The sequence below is a fragment of the Chaetodon trifascialis genome, chromosome 9 (genome assembly GCF_039877785.1).
Source record: "Chaetodon trifascialis isolate fChaTrf1 chromosome 9, fChaTrf1.hap1, whole genome shotgun sequence".
Taxonomy (NCBI): Eukaryota; Metazoa; Chordata; class Actinopteri; order Chaetodontiformes; family Chaetodontidae; genus Chaetodon; species Chaetodon trifascialis.
The window spans coordinates 25,845,953-25,865,398 of record NC_092064.1 but is presented as its reverse complement, the minus strand read 5'-3'; the positions used below and the strand labels follow the sequence as shown (position 1 = coordinate 25,865,398).

Below are 19,446 nucleotides of genomic sequence, written 5' to 3'. Positions count from 1 at the left end.
AACAAGAGGGCAACATCACCTCCTCAAACATAAATCGTTGAATAATTTAAATGCAGAATGTTCTTTTCATTATGATACCAATTTCTTATTTTAGCCAAACGTTAGAATAAACATGATCCTGCTCCATCATTTCGAATACTATATTTTAATAATGTGACGTAAGACACAGAGAAGTGCCTTTTTATAAATGACTTCTGTCTTTGCTTTAGATTGCAAACGAAAGCACAGAAGAAAACAAACAAAAACACCCGTTTTTATGTATTCATTTATTCAAATCAATTTTATTAATTACATGTATTATAATGTATCATTACTATCCCAATAATTATTAAATATCACATGGAAAAAAAACTAAAGGTTACATCATTTGAATTGCATCAGAAACTACCACAGATGGAAAAGCTTGAACGATAAGTAAGAAAACATCTGTTGTGGCGAGATTCTCTGTGTGTACGGAAGCAAAACGTCTCAAGGTAAATGCCGCTTCATGCTAAATAGTGGATGCAGATTTAGAAACTTAACTTGGAATACCAAGATGAACTTGAAAGCAACACAGCAATGTTTTCTTTTCACAGTGTGAATTTGGTTTTTTCATCCTATACGACAGCACGACAGCATAAGTATGACGAGGAGACCACGAAACGGTGACTGCAAAGAAAAACAGACTGTTGGCCAATATACCAGGAATAAAATATGCTGAGTACTAAGGACAGAACACAAATTCCTTTCACAGTAAATACAATACAAAACAATACAGTATACTTGGATAACAAATAATATGAGTTTATAAAATTCCTTTTTTTTAACATTATTTTAAAAATGTTACCCCTTACGTCTTTCATCCATAACCTCTGTAATTTCAGCTGCGGGTCAGTTTTTAGCAATGTGACCCAAATTCACGAGTGACTGCCCAGAATCTCATCCAAATTTATATCTTTCATCCAATCATCATTCCCAGAGCCAGACTTGAGCAGGGAGTCTATGAAGTCTGAGTCCGTGTTGATCCCTGGTACTGTGTTGTCTCCCTCGGGGAGGAAGTCAAAGGTCAGACGGTTGGCCCGGTTGTTCTGGTAGCTGCTGGTGCTGGGACTGGGCTCTGCAAAGTTTCCCGCTGGTACCCTCTGTTCAGGAGAGGCCTGGTTCAGGTTTCCCACTGCTGATGGAGATCCCATCATTGGCTGGCCTGGTCTCGGGCCTGTGTCTCTTATCGAAGGGTTATGAGGGAGCATCCCCATGTCTGGTGCTACCTGGTTGGGAGGGCCGATGTGTCTCTGTTGGTACGGGTGGTTTGGCATGTCCAGCTGCGCACCCTGAGACTGGAGCGGATTGGGTAGCCGCCTAACATTGAGTCCAGCTGTCACTTGCTTGTTGGCTGAGCCCCAGCCCATGTTGACGCTTTTCATCAACCCTCCGAGTCCCTGTCCCGGCACCCCTGAGGAATGCAGGTCAGCTGCTGTTCTCGGGTGCTGCACGCCTGATACGCTGTTCATCCCAAAAGAGTTTCCGTGCGTGTTTGGCCCCAGGAACCTGGCTTTATTTTGATTTAGTCCAATTCGATTCTGATTGTTATGCTGCTGGAATTGGCCGATGCAAGAACTCGGGTGACAGTCGGTGCCGATGCCAAACCTGCGGTCCGATGGTGAAGGACTCATCTTTGAACCAGACCTACTCGGGAGGTGACAAGTCATGGACTGCAGTTCATTCTCAGGGCTGTTGCTGGAAGCCTGGGCGGCGTTTTGACCTAAAGAGACACCAAGAAAAACTGATTACAATTATGGCGTCTGGTCATCTTTTAAAACACTCCTGACTCATCAGAAATGCACAACACCTGCAAAGATGTTTCCTTGCTGAACTCCCACCATACTCCGCGACTGCTTGTAATCAGGCGGCGGTCTTGTGAGATGACGACTGAACTGATCGTGTGTATTGTCTTTGTCCTGAAAAGGAAACACAACGTTGTGAATACTGATTATTTGATCAATCAATACTCAATTCTCGCAGTCTGAACATCTTATTAACTGGTGAAAGCTGTGTGATGGAGATGTGGCTTACTGAATTGCTGATGGCGTGCTGTTGTTGGTTGAGCTGCCTCTGCATGGCCTGAGTTTTGGCCGGGCCTTTCTGCTGGTTGTTGGGAGCTGGGGGCCGTGGCTGCGACTGGGCTGACATGACTCCTAAGCTTCCGTTGGTGGGCAGTCTTGGACCAGGAGGAACACCCTGAGAAAAAGATGCACATGATGGTTTTACGTTCGTGTCAGCGGCGCTACTTAATTTTTACATTCGTAAGAGCCTGAAGATTTGAGCCAAGCGTCGAGACAGCTGCTGTAGAAAAACACAAAACCAAAGCAATGCAATAATACAATTTGACCACTAGAGGGCAAGACGTGACAAGATATCATAGATCCGTTTCAAAGATGCTATTCAGCCTCCAGAATGTGGTCAAGGCTACTCCCTCTGCAGATGAAAAAGGGAGACTTGGAGGGAGGCTTTTTTTGGAAGGAGTAGTGCGAGCCCTCCTCAAGGCCTGCTTCTCCCTTGATAATTGTGTCTAAAGAGAGTGGAAAGAATCCCTGAGACAGCAGGAAATGTGTGCCAATGGGGAGTTAAGCGCCAGCACCATGACTACCTCCATTTAATAAGCTCTCCTTCACTGATCACTGTGTTGTGTTTGGCAAGGAGGAATTCCATCCACTAGAAACCCATTATGCTCCTGACACTATCACACTGATTAAAACGTTGTAGTCGGCAGCACTCAAATGACATTGAGATATTCAAACTAGCATTTTGTTTGAAGTCTTGTCTGGAACGTATGCTCTCGCTGATAAGTTTTCACCATCATGGCTGTTTGAGACGTTGTATGTCCTTGCTGTACACATTTTTTAGCTTTTTTAGGCAGCTGTGCAGACAGGTCAAGCTCTCCAAGTGAAACCCGTCTTTCTTGTGGATACAAGGACACTCTCATTACGCTCAAACTTCAACCAAGTGCAAGCATTTGTCATGAAAGAGGTAAATGTGCAAGTCAACATGCCCTGTGTATACAATGTCGGTCATTGTGTTGACTTAAAATGTTTCCGAGGGTGTAATGGATTAGAAATCCAACAGCGCATTTAGCAGAAGCTATTACTTAGAGGACAGATTCTTTGCAGAGGATCAATCTCTAACAGGGTGGTGACTTTGTGGTCCCCTCGAGAAAAGCTGAAAAAATGGAGGGATGTATACATGTAAGTGTGTGCGTGAATGCTAATGAATGGTGCTGAAATGTGGAGAACTGACCAGACGGGATCAGAGAACGAGGGGAGCTGAAACTCATCAGGAGCCATTTCACGAGCTAATATTCGCCTTCTCTGCCTGAGTTCAACCCACACAGCAAACCAAGCATGGCAATGAGGCAGCACGGGGACTAACACATCAAAACAGTGGTTTCTCCTGTTACTCTCGAAAGCGGAGTCACTGGCTTTGATTCACTGTATCCAGTTATGGAGACTGTGAGAAACTGTGACCATCACAGACGTTTTCCCTGCAGAGGAGAGGTACACTGCACAGCGCTTGTTCCATCTTTGTTGTAAGAAAAACCAAACCAGGGGTGTTTTAGCATGTACAACTGAGTAATCCTCTCTGTCATCCTGATGTGTCATAAAGCTGTTTTCCATGTTTTTTCCCCCCTCTCATTCTTCACAAGCTTGTTGTAAATGAATACCACATGTGGCTCAGGCCTCAGAGAAGGAGCAGAGTGATTTAGACTCCCATCCTGCGGCAGTGCAGGCAGCTGACAGTGATCCAGGCCCAGCCTTGCCGGCTCTCACACTGCACTTCCTCCAGTCTGGACTCATGACGCTGTCCCTGGGGAGCGCCTCGGCATCTGGACTTGGCTGCAGCTCCCTTTCCCAGGAAACAAGCACTCCCTTCACAGCACTGCTGGAGTGACCCGGTAGGCTCGACCCCCATGGCCCTGCTCTTATCCTGACTGAGGGATGTGGTGCCACAAGAACATCAACAAAAGTTGACTCATTATTTACTGCAAGCAAACCTTCATCCTAAGTTGTAGTTGTAATTTGGGTTTGTGTATTTCCACTAGGAAGCGTGCTCTATTCTGCACAAAGCAAGGTGCAAGCTTTAGTGTAAGTATTTAAATGGAAATCTGTAGCTGAAGTTAATCACTGGGATGATGAAATTGCTGCCAAATGTCTGTCTTCACTTGAAATAACAGTGTTGTCTTACTCTGAGCAGAACTACTAAGTCATTCTCGATAAGATGCTGTAAATGTAAATCTGAGTGTAAATGTTTGGATATAATTAGAAACACAAACATACATTAGTGTACTGATACAAAGGGGGCAAAAGTCAAACATCCACAAAGGCAAAACTCTGAAAGGAGGCCTTTCATTACAGCAGGCCCAGTTCCCATCGTGTAAATAAAAGCTGGGGAGTGAATAGCTCAAACACCTTCGTTTGTGTCAGAAAACCCATTTAGTTTCAATATTTCCTGAAAATAGTCCTTTCTGCACCTGCATGGATGACTGTGTGGCATTTATTACCAGAAATTTCCACGCCCTTTCTCTTAAAACCAACACTAAACCAAGAAAGCAATATTTCTATAGAGGCAGAAATTGGAGTTATATCAGAAATTATAAAAAACAAAGCCCAGTAATAATTTTTAATGCACCAGGATCGTCTTTCTTTTTGCTGTTTACACTGTCAGGGACTAAAAAAAGTCCCTTTTTCTTTCTTTAGCTTAAACACACAGCACAGCTGCACTACTGATGGGACTACCAACACTAAATTTTGTCCTTGAAATAGCATTGCCCACCAACCACAGTAACTCAGGTTTCATAATGCATTAGCGTATGCTGCCGGAGAACGTATCCATACTTAAAGTGAGTGAGATTGTCTGTGTGAGAGAGTTACAGAGTGGTGGATTTGAATTTTGACATGTTTGACTCAGCGGCCGGTTATTAAACTGTAAGAAGTTTCAAACAAACCCCGGAGCTCACATCTCTGGCTGTTTTAAAAGAGGTCTTCAGCTACACTCAGTGGGAGGAAGCCTACTGCTAGTTGCTGGTGTTACACAGGGGATCAGGGCACTCTTTCAGGACCTTTATTTCTCTGGCATTACTAATTCAATTCACTGTGGGAAGAGACTAAACTCTTTTCTCCTCTCTGTGAGCTGTCCCTTCCTCATTAGCTGGACTTTTAACCCTGTCCATGCTGGCTGCAAAAGACAAACACCATTATCGGCCTTTTTTAAACCCTTAAATTACGAGGTGGCTCTTGTTTCTTCTTCACAACTCCTACACTATCATATCCCCAGCTTCACATTTGCATATTTCATTTGTTCAAACAAACGGCACATTAAAACACAATGTCCTTGGGAAAGCTGTCTCACCAAACTGTTACCCTTAATGAACTCAAGCGCAGCCGCATGTCCTCAGCATTTTAAAGACCAGAGGTGACTGAGCTTTTACTTTCAGGCGCTCCAGGCTTTGGAAAAGTTAACTTTTTCTAAATAATTTAGCAAAATCCATTTAAGCCTTTTTCATTATTTGAAATCCAGCTCTTCTAATTCTCTCCCTCCTTCATTCTCACGACTGTAATTTTTAATTATGCACCGCTTTTATTGCTTCTAATTTATGTTTTAAATGCGCTACCTAAATATCATTAGTGCTTATTACTGCTAACGCTACTACTAATAATGTCAATGCCTCATACGTTCATAGAAAGCTTCTGATGAGGAATATGTTTTAATGGGACTTCGACTAAGTTTTAAAACCACATGCACGGCCATATGTTTTGAGTGTAAACAGCTCTATGGTATAGTGGTAAAACTGGATCTGCTTTACCCATGTGTGACGATGCATTTGTCATCGTACCTTGTTTACTTCCATGTCTGTATAACTCCCCCCCTCTCTCCTCCCGCCCTCTCCCACTCACTGAAGCACTTCCCTTGATCTGTAGAGGTTATGAGAGCTCTCTTGTGTGGCTCGCATTATCATTTCACACAAAGACAGCTACAGATACTGTTAGCGCAAAAATGAAAGAGGGGACGGTCTAAATCTCCCCAATCATAACAAATCAGTGATTCAACCTCCGGCACCAGGCTAAGCAGATTACTGTCATTTTCCACCACTTGTCCCTTGTAGCTAACAACCTCCAATTAGCAAATCCCGCTGTGCATATCTGCGCCCTGACGGGGAGCCACCATGACAAGCAGAGAAATTAGAAGTCCTGCATGTTAATCTACCATGCTCTGGCAATCTGTGTCATCGTCAAAACACTTTCAGGGGAAATACATATTCAAGGGAGTCACAACAGCAAAGGCAGCAGCGAGAACAATGAGAATAAAATCCCAAAACAAACAGCACTGCATTGTTGCTGTTTCAGACAGCAGGTTGGCTGCTGCGAGCAAACTGAGGAAACCGATTGATGAGGAAGACTAAAGAGACAGTGAGTCTAACTGCTGTGTATCATGTTAATATAGCTTCAGCAGGAAATGGTTATCCTACATTATTTACTTTGCATGTGGAGTGTAATAAAATACACAAACAGGAAAAGAAGAAATGGGAATGAAACTCTTTGTAATTAGTCAAAAATGTACATTTAAGTCATGGCACTATTTTGTATTGTATGTTTACTATCACATATGATAGTACACTGTCAGCACATGTTGCGTGAAAACCTTGTAATTCCAGTGTCATTAAGCTGACTCATAATTACACACATGATGGCAGATACACACCTGAAGACCTTGTAGCCACAGTCTCAGTGTTTTAAATGTTTAGTTGGATCCATTCCACTTGCCTGACCTTGTGAAACAGCCTTTCAAGGCCCTTTGGGTATGGTTCAAACCGTTATTAAACACAAGGCCAAACTGTTCTGAAACATTTGGAGATACAAGGTTTTCAAGAGCAATCCCGTGTAAAGGAATAGTGGGGAGAGGCCTTACCTGTCGCTGCTGGGACAGCTTGAAGGGCAGCCCTGCGGGAACAGACTTGGGTTGCAGACAGAGAGCCCCTGATGTGGAGATCTGTTGGTTCTGGAAATGGAGAGCTGAATGTGGTTGGTTCTGACTGGTCGATGGCGACTGTTGCTGCTGCTGATGGGCTGAAGTCTTGTTCACTGAGCTTGTCATGATGGGCATGGGCTGGCTGGCAGAATGGGGGGCTTTGGGGCTGAAGTGCAACGTGGGCTTTGTGCTGAGAACCTTCATGTCTAAATGATGGGGGCCACTGTGGCCATTTGACTTGAAGAGGCAGTTATTGATCCCTTTACTCTGGGAGCCAATCCTCTGCTGGCTGAGTGGGGCTGGGCTGGAGACCTTGTCCTGGGGGAAGGCGCTGGTGGAGCTCATGGCAGGAGTCCAGCTGGTCAATCCCGCAGGTGGCGTTTGGTGGTGGTGATGGAGCAGAGAGCTCGGCTGCTGCTGGTTTGCTGCCATCTGCTTCAGCTGCTCTGCGTGAGATATTTCCGGCCAGCAGGGCATGGTTCTGGGCTGCCCTGCCTGAGTATTAGCTTTCTGTGACGTGGTGGTAGAAGAGGTACTGGTCAATGTGAAAGAGGGCCCTGCTGAAGCTGGTCGAAGCTGCGGCGAGCCACCATGAACCTGGCCAAAATCTGGGGAGTGCTCCATCTTTATCGGCTTCTCCATTGGGGAACACAGACTGGCCGCTGCTCCTGCCGAGCTTGGCCGACCTAGCTCCAACCCGAACGTATCGTCCTGCTTCAGCATCTTCTCAAACTCCAGGTCATTCAGCGTGGGCACTGTCTTTGTCAGCTCATCAAAGAGATCCTGGAGCTCAGGGTCAATCTGGCCACCACCTTCATCTTTGAAGTCAAAAATCATCTCTGTGTTTGACTGGCCACAAGACTGGACCTCAGTGGGCTCTTTTTTCATTTCCTTCAGGGTCATGTTGAATATGTCTGACCCCGCTCCATGGGGCATCATGTAATTCTTCCTCTGCATGCCCATGCTTGAGGACCCTTGTAGAGAATGAGACTGGGTTAAGCTGTGGTTGCAGGGCCCATGTCCCAGACCAGCGGTATCCACGCGGACCCTCTTAAAGTCTGATCCAGAGAAACCACAGGAGAGCCCGTTCTGCTTTGGTGTGTGTCCTGGTGCATGTCCCTCAATCTTCCTTCGCAAAGATCCTTGAAGCTGCAAAACACAACAGAAAGGAATTTTAAAAACATTTAGAAAACAGAAAGATTTCAATGACTTGGTACCTTCACCTCACCTTCATTTCATTAATTTATTTACCGGTTAAGTGTTTCACAAAAAAAACCTCCATGGTAACAGAGCTGAATTTCAATAGAAAACTAACCCTAAAGAAAACATTTTCATATCAAGACTTTAATTATTCCACTTGATTTAGAAGCAGTCTTGTGAGCCAATTTAAATCATGGTGATACTTCTGAGGATGGGTGCATTAAATTCTACATCCAGCTCAAAGTATCACCATGTAAATTAATCCAATTTCACAATTTGCTCCAAGGCCTGTAGATGCTGTACACTTGACCAACTTGTGAAATTTAGGAAAATTGCTTTTATTAATAGACAGTGTTTTCATTTAGTAGAATAAGGTTCGACTCCAAGTCTCAAATTCTGTATTTTGACATAAATGAGTCCAGTCGCATCATTTTGTAAGATCAAGCCGATACATTCAGATGAAACATTCAAAGCTTTCATATGTAATTTTCTTTTGACACTTGCAATGCAGCGATGAGGCAAACGCTGCTGAACCATTGAGAAAAATGTTTTGATATAATGTAGTTTGAGCGCAGAGCATGGGCTGAGAAGATAGCTAGGAATCTGATACAGCTGACAGACCACAGAGAGAAGAATAGGGTCTTTGTTTCCCTCATCTGCATACATTATATTTTCTTCCATTGTGCTTCGTTAGATAGCGGAGTTTCACCTTTGCGGCTGAGATTCTGCTTAACATGCCGGTGCAGATGCCTGACTTCCTTTTGTCCTATCCCCATGCATGTCTTCATTTAAAGTAATAAGCACATAGCCATGACTCACAACTCTAACCTCTCAGTAACACTCCATGAAACTGAAGCATTAAAAAGCCTAACAAAATGACTTTTGTTGTTTAGATTATTTATATTTTCAGGAACTGAGATCATCACGTCAACAAAATAATAGAGTTTCTAACGACAATCCACTGAGAAAGATATGGTCTATCCAGTGGCGATCTCAGGCACACATACACATTAAAATGACTGATTATCTGACCATGTTTTAATGTGGTGCCTGCATGGAAAAAACAAAATGGCTCTGATTGTACACCAACCTGAACACAGGAGAAGAGTATCAGTGTGTTGCATATTTCACTGTGGGAACAAATTTGAGTCATTTTCCACCTGCTGGCACACATTAGATTAAGATGATTCATAGCCTGAGGGTTTGGAGTGAATCCTGCAGTTCACTACATTTCTACTCTGTTCGTGTCTGTATTACTTGTGCTAATGCTCTTAACAATTGCTCAGAGATACATCCTCACATTTTAATCAAGGCACAAATATCTCTGTGACTCACCAAGCCTCCTTTATTAAAGCTAATAAGTGTGTGTGTGTGTGTGTGTGTGTGTGTGTGTGTGTGTGTGTGTGTGTGTGTGTGTGTGTGTGTGTGTGTGTGTGTGTGTGTGTGTGCATTTCAACATATTGAATGGATGTGGGTGGATGATGATGATTATGTTGGTGGTGGTGGTGTAGCACTGAGAGGGGGGAGGGACACTGAAATGATCAATTCTGTTCAGAATATCATACAGTGGCTTTGCATTTAGCCTGATCAGAAACTGTTCTACTTAATATTACTGCAGACTATTTTCAAAAGCATGATTGCAAACAGATTGATTTTCTAACCATTGGGATTATTTTTATTATTACAGCAGGAAAATCAACACTTGAAACTTGTTTGAGCTGCATAACAACGACCAGTGTGAAGGCAGCAGAGGAAAAACCAACTGCGTTCAGCCAAAGACAGAAAGGCAGTTGGGATGCGACGAATGTCAAAGTCAAGCAAGAGTGACCAATTTGTACTGTACTGCAGCTGGAGGCATAACCCAATTTCAAAAATATTGTAGGTGCATTTACAGACTCCCTGCTATTTGAAAATGTAAATAAAAAAACACTGGATATAATGATGGTAATGTAATTATAGTGACACATTCAATTTTAATTTGGAAATGCTCCCTAAGTTCATCTACAGAATGTCTCCAGCTCCCTTTTTTGCCATCTTCTGTGAGATGCAGACTGTTAAACATGGTGCCTCTCCACAGAATAGTGGACATCTGTTTTTCTCCAAATGCAGATGAAAACAGGCCTTCCAGTGTGTGCAGCTCATGCACACGTTCTCTCGTTCCACAGGGCTGTTTCTGGAGAAGACAGACAGGAGTACTCCTCATGGTTCAAGGCACTGTCTGAGAAAACACATCATGAATAATGGAAAGGAAAGTGGATGGTTGCAAAAAGCCATTGTGAGACAGGGTTGCCTCACTACTGCCTCTGTGCCATTTGAAAATGGTCTCTAGTCAAGAGCAGTTCTCTGAAGCTTCTCAAGACTTTGCGAAAGGTAAAATCACTGTTATGTGTGCATACTGATACAACCTGCAGTTGGGTAAGAAGGACTAACATCGAAGCTCTAACGCTTATTTTTTTTTCTTACATTTCCAACAAATAAAAGACCATCCTGTTCTTTCAGTGCTCAGTACTCAGAAGCAATGGCCTCCTAGCTGTCCTGAAATCCTCATGACAGATCTCCAAGTGATCTGAAAATAGATTTTTTGATTAACATTTAATGAGCTTAGAAGCTCTGAATCACTTTGAAAGTGACTCCTGCTACATGAGAGGTTCAAACGTATGCATTATATACTGATGATTTTAGACATGAAAGCATGAGTGCTTATGCTCTTTTTGTGTTGTCAAAATGTAATTCAACAACAGTAAAGGTCTACATTACCAGCAAGCAGAATGTTCATTTAAGATTTTTATCAATACAAAACAACAAAAGAATCTATTTTGCTAGAAGTTAGAAAATTTCTCATTTAAACAGGAATGAACATTATTTCACTGCTTTTAAAGATTTTAACAGGATGTACTTTTCTATGGCATCCACCCATTCTACTTTATCCACTTTAATTGTACAACCTGTAGACATAATCTCCCTGGAAATCATTTTAATAAGCGAATCAAGAATAGATTGGATTTTTGAGAATAACCTTTTCAATGCAGCTTATTGATGCCGTTTTACTGGGGCAGTGAGGAACCTGACCTTGGCCCTGTCAACAGAAGCTATCTATTCCTGAGAGCTGCAGGGCTGCTAGCTCGTGTGTCAAGCTGAGCAGTGTGGTGATGCTGAGCACTGTGGATGGGGCTCCGGGTGAGCCATCACAGGGATGCAACACCAAGCCTCCTGGTACAATCTGTCAATCCTGTGGCACAGCCCTCAGAGCCACGCATGCTTGAAGGATATATAGGTTTGAGAGCGTTCGAGGGTTTTGTGTTTGAGTATGAGAGTGCGGCTCAACAAAAGATCGAGCTCGCCAGCCTTTAATCTATTCACCAGAGCCCTGAAACATGTTGCAATCCACTCCTGCGAGAGTTAGAAACCTTCCTCTCGGCATTTGACATGGAAAGAAAGTCCCAAAATAAAGGAATAAATATGACTATTGTGTTCCTAGGGAGACATAATATTTATGCGGTTCTGCAGGTTGCATACTGTTGCAAGAGGGGATTTCAGCTCGTTTATAGCCAGATAAGAAACAAGAGCCCAAAGAATAGCGCCAATGATCAGCTGTCATACAAAATTCAGCTATCTGCTCGCAGAATGCTGAGAAAGTGGAGAGGGCTGAGTTTAATTATAGGTTTTCTACTCGCTGTCTAAAGCTGTAAGCCATAATAGTATATCCAGAGAAATTGAAAAGAAGATCCTGGTTAACTTGAAATTTTGTCTTATTTAAAGGAAGGTAAGGAAGCTGTGGCTGAGACTGTATGTACATTCACAAGGAAATTTATAGCTTCAGTCAAATCAGGCAAGGGGGGGCGTCAGATTGTGCTTTGTCTTTCCTGTAAACTGTTTTCTTTTTTAATCCCAGCTTTTCAGGTTGACTTTAGATTTAATCTAAAGGCAATATTTGCAGAGCACTAAGAATAAAAGAAATCATATCACTTTGAGGGGTGCACTGAGGCAGCAACAAGCAATTATAACTGAAATTATATCTAAAAAAAATATGCCACACCAGTTTATATGGTGTGTGGTTATGACAATCCGGCAGGAAATGCTGAACTACATATCTACTGAAGCAAGGTTTAGTCAACAAATTAGCTTCCTCTTGGAGATCTTGGCAATTACTTTTAGCATTAAATTAAAACAATTTTCAGCACGTTTTGGTGGGTAAATCAGTGGCTGACAAAATGATAACATCAGTAGGCTTTATCCTTTTTCACACAGCAAATTATAAAATCTAGGCTTTTCACATTCTCTCTCAAACAGAACATTTGGAATATAACTCATATTCCCTCAACAAAAGAGGCATATTTAATCGGTTTCTACAGGGCATGTGCCATAAGGTTGCGCAGGGATGTGAGCATAGGTTCATGGTGTGCTTCCCTAATCAGGCTGGCGCGTGTTGGGACGAAGCAGCACACTGCAGAGATGGGCTACTTTTGGCTCATCAGCACTTTGCATCCCCACACTTCCTGACACAGTTGTATTAGATTGAGGCTGCCCTCCAGAGAGCAGGCAGGAGAGAAGGATGAGCAGCAGCAAGGAAAAAAAGGAGAGGCAGCTTTGTGGCAGCCTCTGGGAAATGGGAAGAGATGATAAGAGCTCCTTTGAAGAGAAATCATCCATTATGTTTACTGAAGGCAGATTTTTTTTAACAGTTAATGTAGCTCAGCTCCAACATTCCATGGAGAAACTTGCTATTTTAATAAAAGGCAGCTTGCACACATATAAAAAACCCTTTTGGAGACACTTCCCATTCAAATATCAGCTCTTCTTCATCCAAATGCACAGATTAAAAGCCAGCATTCCAATCAGCCCTTGCTTTGGCATGCCCTTTGTTCAGAGTCAAGCTCATGAGTTCAACGTGCTATCACAGAGGTTAAAGGAGGCAGGAGGAGGCAGCTCAGAAGATATGCTTCAGACCCTGAAGAGAATAATGGGGCCACTTCAAAACATGAGTTTATTGCAACATTCAGCCAGTTATTTGCAAATGGACCTCTGAGCTTGTTGGGTTGAGAGACACTGCAAAAATTCAATGATCGTATTTGTACAAACAGCCACATGTGTCACAAAACATCCCACATTTCTCACGTAAGGAGGCTAACAGTTGTCATTTAATTAATACACAGTATTCCTTTTATCCATTCACAGCTCTGTCTATCTTCCTAGCCTAGAGGGTTACCTTCTCTGCCTCAATCTGCTGAGAATTAAAAGTGGAAGGCCGAATCCCACAGCTTCGCTTTGATTTCACACCTGTTAGGAAACGCAAGGTGAGAAGCAGAAAATATGAAGAACCACACTGTGCACCTAGCTATAGGGCAGAATCAGAAGACAATGACACTATAAATTTCCGTGACACAAGCAAAGCTCTGCAGTCACTGATCAATGCACACCCATTACAGTCATGAGGGTCCTGAACTGAAGGTGAGTGGACAAGGTATGCAAAGCTGCTCTTGGATAGTTTGAGTCATACTGATTTTCAATACAAATACCTCATATCTTGTTTAATTATCTAAAAAACAAATTATTCTTGATCTATCCAGGTAATTTAAATGGCCTATTGTGTGTAATATTCCCTGAGTATATTCTCTTGTAAGGTGCAAGGGTTCGAAATCTGTGCTTCCTCTCCCTCAGATTCCCAGGATGGAGGATAGCAGTGAAGTGATCCTGGGAACAAATATGGGTGCGTGAGTGTATCTAGGAGGGGGAAGGCAGGCTCTGTCAAGACATCACCGCAGCACCAGCTAGAGCACGCCACTGCAGACGTACCATAGGTCACCAACATCGCAGTGACAAGCCGTCACATCACATCACCAATGGCCATGTGGCTCACAGAGCTCCTGACACTGCTGTCACCTCTCATCTACATGTCATTCTTAACCACAGAGACATTTACTGAGGAGAACCGAGGGCTCCCCGGACTAAGGAGCAATCCCGTGCAGCACACATCACTGTAGCTTCCAGAGTAAAAGGGATCCCTTCAATAAATGATTTAAACTAAAGGATCTGTTCAAATAACAGGCCACAACACAAAGAGCAATCTGAAAAATCGTTTCCAGGTTTAGCTTTCACATCACGATCTAACGCTGTGGCCACAGCATAATGTTTCCTATTAGACAAGACAACTGCCACCTTTGTCTTCATTTAATAATTGTAAAAGAGAGAAAGATGATGAGCAGGAAGACATCCCGCCATTTAACCAGTCACAGACAGCCATACAGCGCCTTTCCGCCGACTGCGTATCGGCTGAGCTGCTGTTATGGAGCAAAGGGTTTAATTAAGTGGTGACACAGGCTTAAATTCTCATTGGTCTAACACTCTATGTGCTGGAAACACCCTCTATCAACTCTTACTGTTCCCATCCACATCTGAAGTGCTAAAATGAAAGGACATGATGTAGGATCTACGATCCATCACGACGGGTTTCTTTAAATTGGTATATGTGTGCTGTGTCTGTTGAAGAGATAGTTTGGGTTTTTTTTGAGGTGGGGTTGTATGAGCTACTTATCCATAGTCAGTACATTACCTAGAGAGTATATAGCGTTCGGCATGGGCCTGGTTTGGAAAAGCAGCAGGAGTACCGGTATAGGAAGAAACGCAATGTACAGCTGTGGAGGGAGGCAGCAGCAAAACGTACTTCAGCCGCCTAAAAAAAAGGTCCACCTAAAACAATCAATATCAGTTTAAGTGTATGCTACATTTAGAACATAGCATACAGTTACGGCTTCAGTTTCCCGTCACACAGGGCTGTCTGACGGCAGGGAAAAGCAGTGAAAATATGCAAAATATAGCTTACACTCGAATTGATGGCACGGCAGTACATTGCTTAGCTTCCTACTGGTGCGTCTGCAAACTGGGGGCCATAATACAGTGACTGTGGGTAATTACCTCATTCAACCCCACTTCAAAAAACCCAAACTATTCCTTTAAATGTGCGAAGCAGGAGGTAAGAAACCATTTTCAGGCTGGGAAACTGCTTGAAGGTGTGGGAAGGTTAACATAAATCAGAACATTAAAGGATTCTTAACGGCAAAGGCTTAAGAATAAGAAATTATCAATCACTGCAGATACAAGAGGTCAGTGTGAGCAAAAAAAAAAAAAAAACGAAAGAAAAATCTTCAAGTCAACAATCCAAGATGTTAGGATTAGCTATTTATTACATTAGTGAAAGTAAATCAGGATAATGAAGCTGACACCTGGGTCTTCAGGCAGTTATATGAGGTTGGTTCACGCATTAGGTTCCAAAAATCTTTTTAGTCGAACTATCACATTACACAAAAATGTAACGAGTGCAGTGCTGAAACTAACACCTGAAAACGACTCCACTTGAGATAGCAGACAACCTGATGATTTTAGCTTCTCTGAAAACAAATCCCTTGTTTAACAGGTCTAAAGCTCTCCTACAATGTTTGTACCCTTAAAAGGCCATTGCCACACAACCACAAGTACCTTTTCCCCAGCAACCGTCAAACACAAGGCCTGCCTCCGGTCATGCCACAGGAAAAGGCCCATAAGCAGGGAACAAGTTCCCTTCCTGTTTTCAAAGACGATTCCTATGGCATGCAGAGCTGTTTCCTGCTCGCTAGGCTCATTTCACCATCTCAAACATCTGGCTGCTCTTCAGCATGCAGCTGCAGCACGGTGAGAGCCAACAGTGCCACTGCTGAGTTGAGCAACACAGTCCTGAGCCATTCCAGTCATGTCTCTGGCCACTAGAAAGAAAACCATCATCTAGCTTCACTAGCTAATGCGAGGCATGAAACTACGGTGCATTATTTAGAATCTGCAGTAACTACTGATGAGATGATCTTTAATTGTACCATATTTAGGCCTTTTAAGCTCTTTACTGTATGTCCTATCGCTCAGCTGTTTGGATTATGAATTCCTTGATGCTCCCTTTCAAGCACAGTGACTGCTGTTCCAAATCAGGAAACAATATTCCTCAATATCTGATGTGATAGCAGCAAAGTGCTTTTTAGCAGCAATGCTGTGGCGATTTCCCAGTGAAACAAGGATCCATTTTATATCCCGTGGGAAACCTGGGCTGAGTGGTTAATGCTGTGCTAATGCTCCTTCACTCAGCCAGGTCTTGATAAGCCTCATGCTTTTAGAGACGGGAAACACATTTAGTGTTTTAAACTGCTTCAATGGAGAAAGCTTGGAAAAATCCACTAGTTGAAAAGGGTATACTTGTTGAGTTTTGTCATCTCTCTTAGCTTTCACTTGAATTACACACACATGCATTAGGACAGGCGAGCAGTCACACTAATCCGCACTCATACTCTGAAACAATTCTCTGCTAGTTCAGTTTGAAAAGGGACTACTGCAGCTAGAAAGTAAGAAGAAAAATATAAATGAGTGGGAAGCTTTGTTTGACTCCCACTCCTATCAGTTCTGACATTCCAAATAAGGTCTGTGTGGACCGACGCTGGCAGAGACGGACACAGAAAACACTGCAGAGCTCTCACAGACTCCAACCAAGGAAGAAGTGTGTGCGGTGGGGGGAGCATTGGGGGATCATGGTGCAGAAAATATGTGACCTCTAAAAATTTATCATCAGCCTGACATTTCCCAGAAGGACAAAAAAACAAAACATCACGTGATACTGATGTATCTTAGATATCAGTTAGATACCATCATCCACAAATAAACAGCAACAAGCAATTCAGTTCATTTTGAAATAATAGATAGCTTGGTGTAAAAAAAAACAACTGTTTTTCACACTGTTGAGACTGGTGAAAAGTCTGTGGATCGAGTTTGACTGCCACAAAACCAAGGGGATCATCAGGTAGAGAAGGAAATTAATCGCTGCACTAGGTAACTTTGCACATTGCTGACTTAGCACTGTCTGATTTCAACCTAAATACAAAGAAATCATGAGTGTTAAATTCATTTTTACAAACCCAGGCAAGCCTCTTAGCCGCTTTTATCACAATGTTTTGGTTACAGCAGGCAGTAGTTCATGACAGACAAGCTGTGATAATCCCACTGCGTGCTCGATACATCACCAAACATCAGACCAAGTTAGAGACTACCTGGTGAAGGAAGTGTAGCATCTAGCAGCTAAAGAGCCACAAATCCTTTTTTCCTGGAGGTGGAGACCAAAACAGAGTTACACAGAGAGTGAACACTTGTCAGGTAGCCAGAAACATGCTAATGCTAATGTTTCATCTGGAGGTCTGAGTAACCAACACATTGGTCACTTTAACTTTGTAAGGTGTTAACATGTGAAGACTGTGATCAAAATTGATTAGTACAGCTTTAAATTTGATTGGTCACTTCCTGTGCACATAGAAATACCACCTAAACAGCATTTTTGCATTCAATTTAAGGGCCCTGGTCTAATGCTGCTCCAGTGTTAAATGAAGGATAAAAAGGTCACTCCTCATCTCATCTGTAAAATGTGTTGTCTCCGACATATGCAGAATAAAAAGTACATTTCATTCAGAGCACCTTTCCAGCCCTGCCGGTACTGAGCTCACCACTGTGCAGTGCACAGTGCAAGTGGTGGCTCTCACAGTGGCTGAGAGAGTTCAAGGTTGCAGCACAGCCTATGTCTCTGAGCAAGTTTCTGCATGTAGGCAGCTCTTGTCTGAGACTAAGTGGGCCTTGTGAACCAGCGCTTTAGGTCTTTTTACATGTAGCAACAGGTAGGAGAGTCACATTGTGCTCTCAGGTAATCTGTCCAAGTGGAAAAAGACAACTTTCCCATGATGTGATCACTGACATTCACTTTAAGTTAGGGGAAACACTAAGCAACCATTGTGATTTCAAACTGAGAGGATTTGCACTGATTGTGGAAAAAATTAAATCCTAAGCACCTATTTCATCCCAAAATAGCCTAAAGCAGCTGCAGGCATGTCCTCTGTATCTAGTGGTATCTGGTCAAGTAAACATCTAGTCTGTTGCTTTAAAACAGTCAAACTGCTCTAGATGATGAACATAAAATTAGCCTAAAATGTCTGTCCGAGACACACCCTATGTAAACTGAAAGTTGTTCTTTAGCGATTTGGAGGACATGCATGGTTTTGGACTCTTTTGAAAAGTAACACTGAAATTTTATCCCAAGCAGACAGAATCACTGTAAGTGCTATTTGGCACTGATTAACAGAAGTTTGAAGACACTGAAGACAAAGGTTTTGATTTCTGCCTGGAAAACACAATGGGATGACAGCAAGGACCCCTACCCTATTCCAAATTCAACATAAAACATTGATAACAAGACCACAGAAAATGATTTTACGTATAATTTTTCTAATGGTATGTCTAGGTCTTCTCCAAAAAAGGCCATTTATTATATTTATGCATACAAATATCAATCTCTATATTAAGGCAATCAATATTTAGGTCATCTATACATATGTCGTTCTATACACATATTTATGCGATACATCTTTATATTGACGCCATTTACTAAATTCATCATTTCAAATCCTATGTAATATAACTATTTGCTTTGAATTCCTTGATTTGGCGGTAAATTACCCACTTAAGCAGTGTATCCTTATTTTTGGAATTTCATTGGCTACACAGAGCGCCAGTCATCTGCCCATTCTGTTGCAATTGGCTGGATTTATACAAAAAAGGAATGAATGAGGCACAACTAAATGGACAGTGAACCCTCAAAACAGCTCATGTGAGGGACTCACAGCCATGTGGCTATTGTTGTAGCGTCTGCTAAAGGAGGAAGCACAGAATGTGGTCAGGCTCGCTCTGACCACTCTGCAGGAATGGGCTGTAGAACAACAATAACCTAACCGGACAGAGGCTGCCACATGGAAGATAAACTGGCAGACTGCAGTGATAGTATAAGTTGGAGAAATTGAAGCAGGAAGTGGTAACACAAGTTGATCAGTCCCTCACTTCCAGTGTATACTGGAAGTCCCCCCCGCTAGCATAAGGTTGTTAGTGGAGGCAGAGCAAATCTGAACATTTTGGACATGAACAAGTAAACAAGTTTATAGGTCATTCCTCTTCTTGTTTGCAAAACAACAGGAAAAACCTGTGCCAAGGTAACCTTATACAATGCTTAAACTTAAACTAAAATGCAGAATTACCTCAGAAATGCTGTTGGTAGAAATGTCACTCAAACAAAAAGGAACATCTACCTTTAGTGTCAATGCGATAACATTTGGGATATCATATTATACATTATGCTGCTGTCACATTAAATTACACCCTGTTAGGTCAAGGTTGTGTATGTGGAACTATCTGCATTTCCAT

General features: G+C 42.5%; 1 protein-coding gene across 1 annotated transcript in view; it reads right to left on the bottom strand.

Annotated features, from left to right (window-relative positions):
- Positions 1–247: 247 nt before the first annotated feature.
- Positions 248–19,446, bottom strand: part of maml2 (mastermind like transcriptional coactivator 2) — a 34,013-nt gene continuing 14,814 nt past the window's right edge. The window contains exons 2-5 of the mRNA XM_070969825.1: positions 6,940–8,148; positions 2,053–2,217; positions 1,829–1,937; positions 248–1,741 (exon numbers count right to left, since the gene is read on the bottom strand). Of these exons, the coding sequence (XP_070825926.1) occupies positions 897–1,741; positions 1,829–1,937; positions 2,053–2,217; positions 6,940–8,148 (2,328 nt within the window). The 3' untranslated portion in view covers positions 248–896. The remainder of the gene's footprint in view (positions 1,742–1,828; positions 1,938–2,052; positions 2,218–6,939; positions 8,149–19,446) is intronic.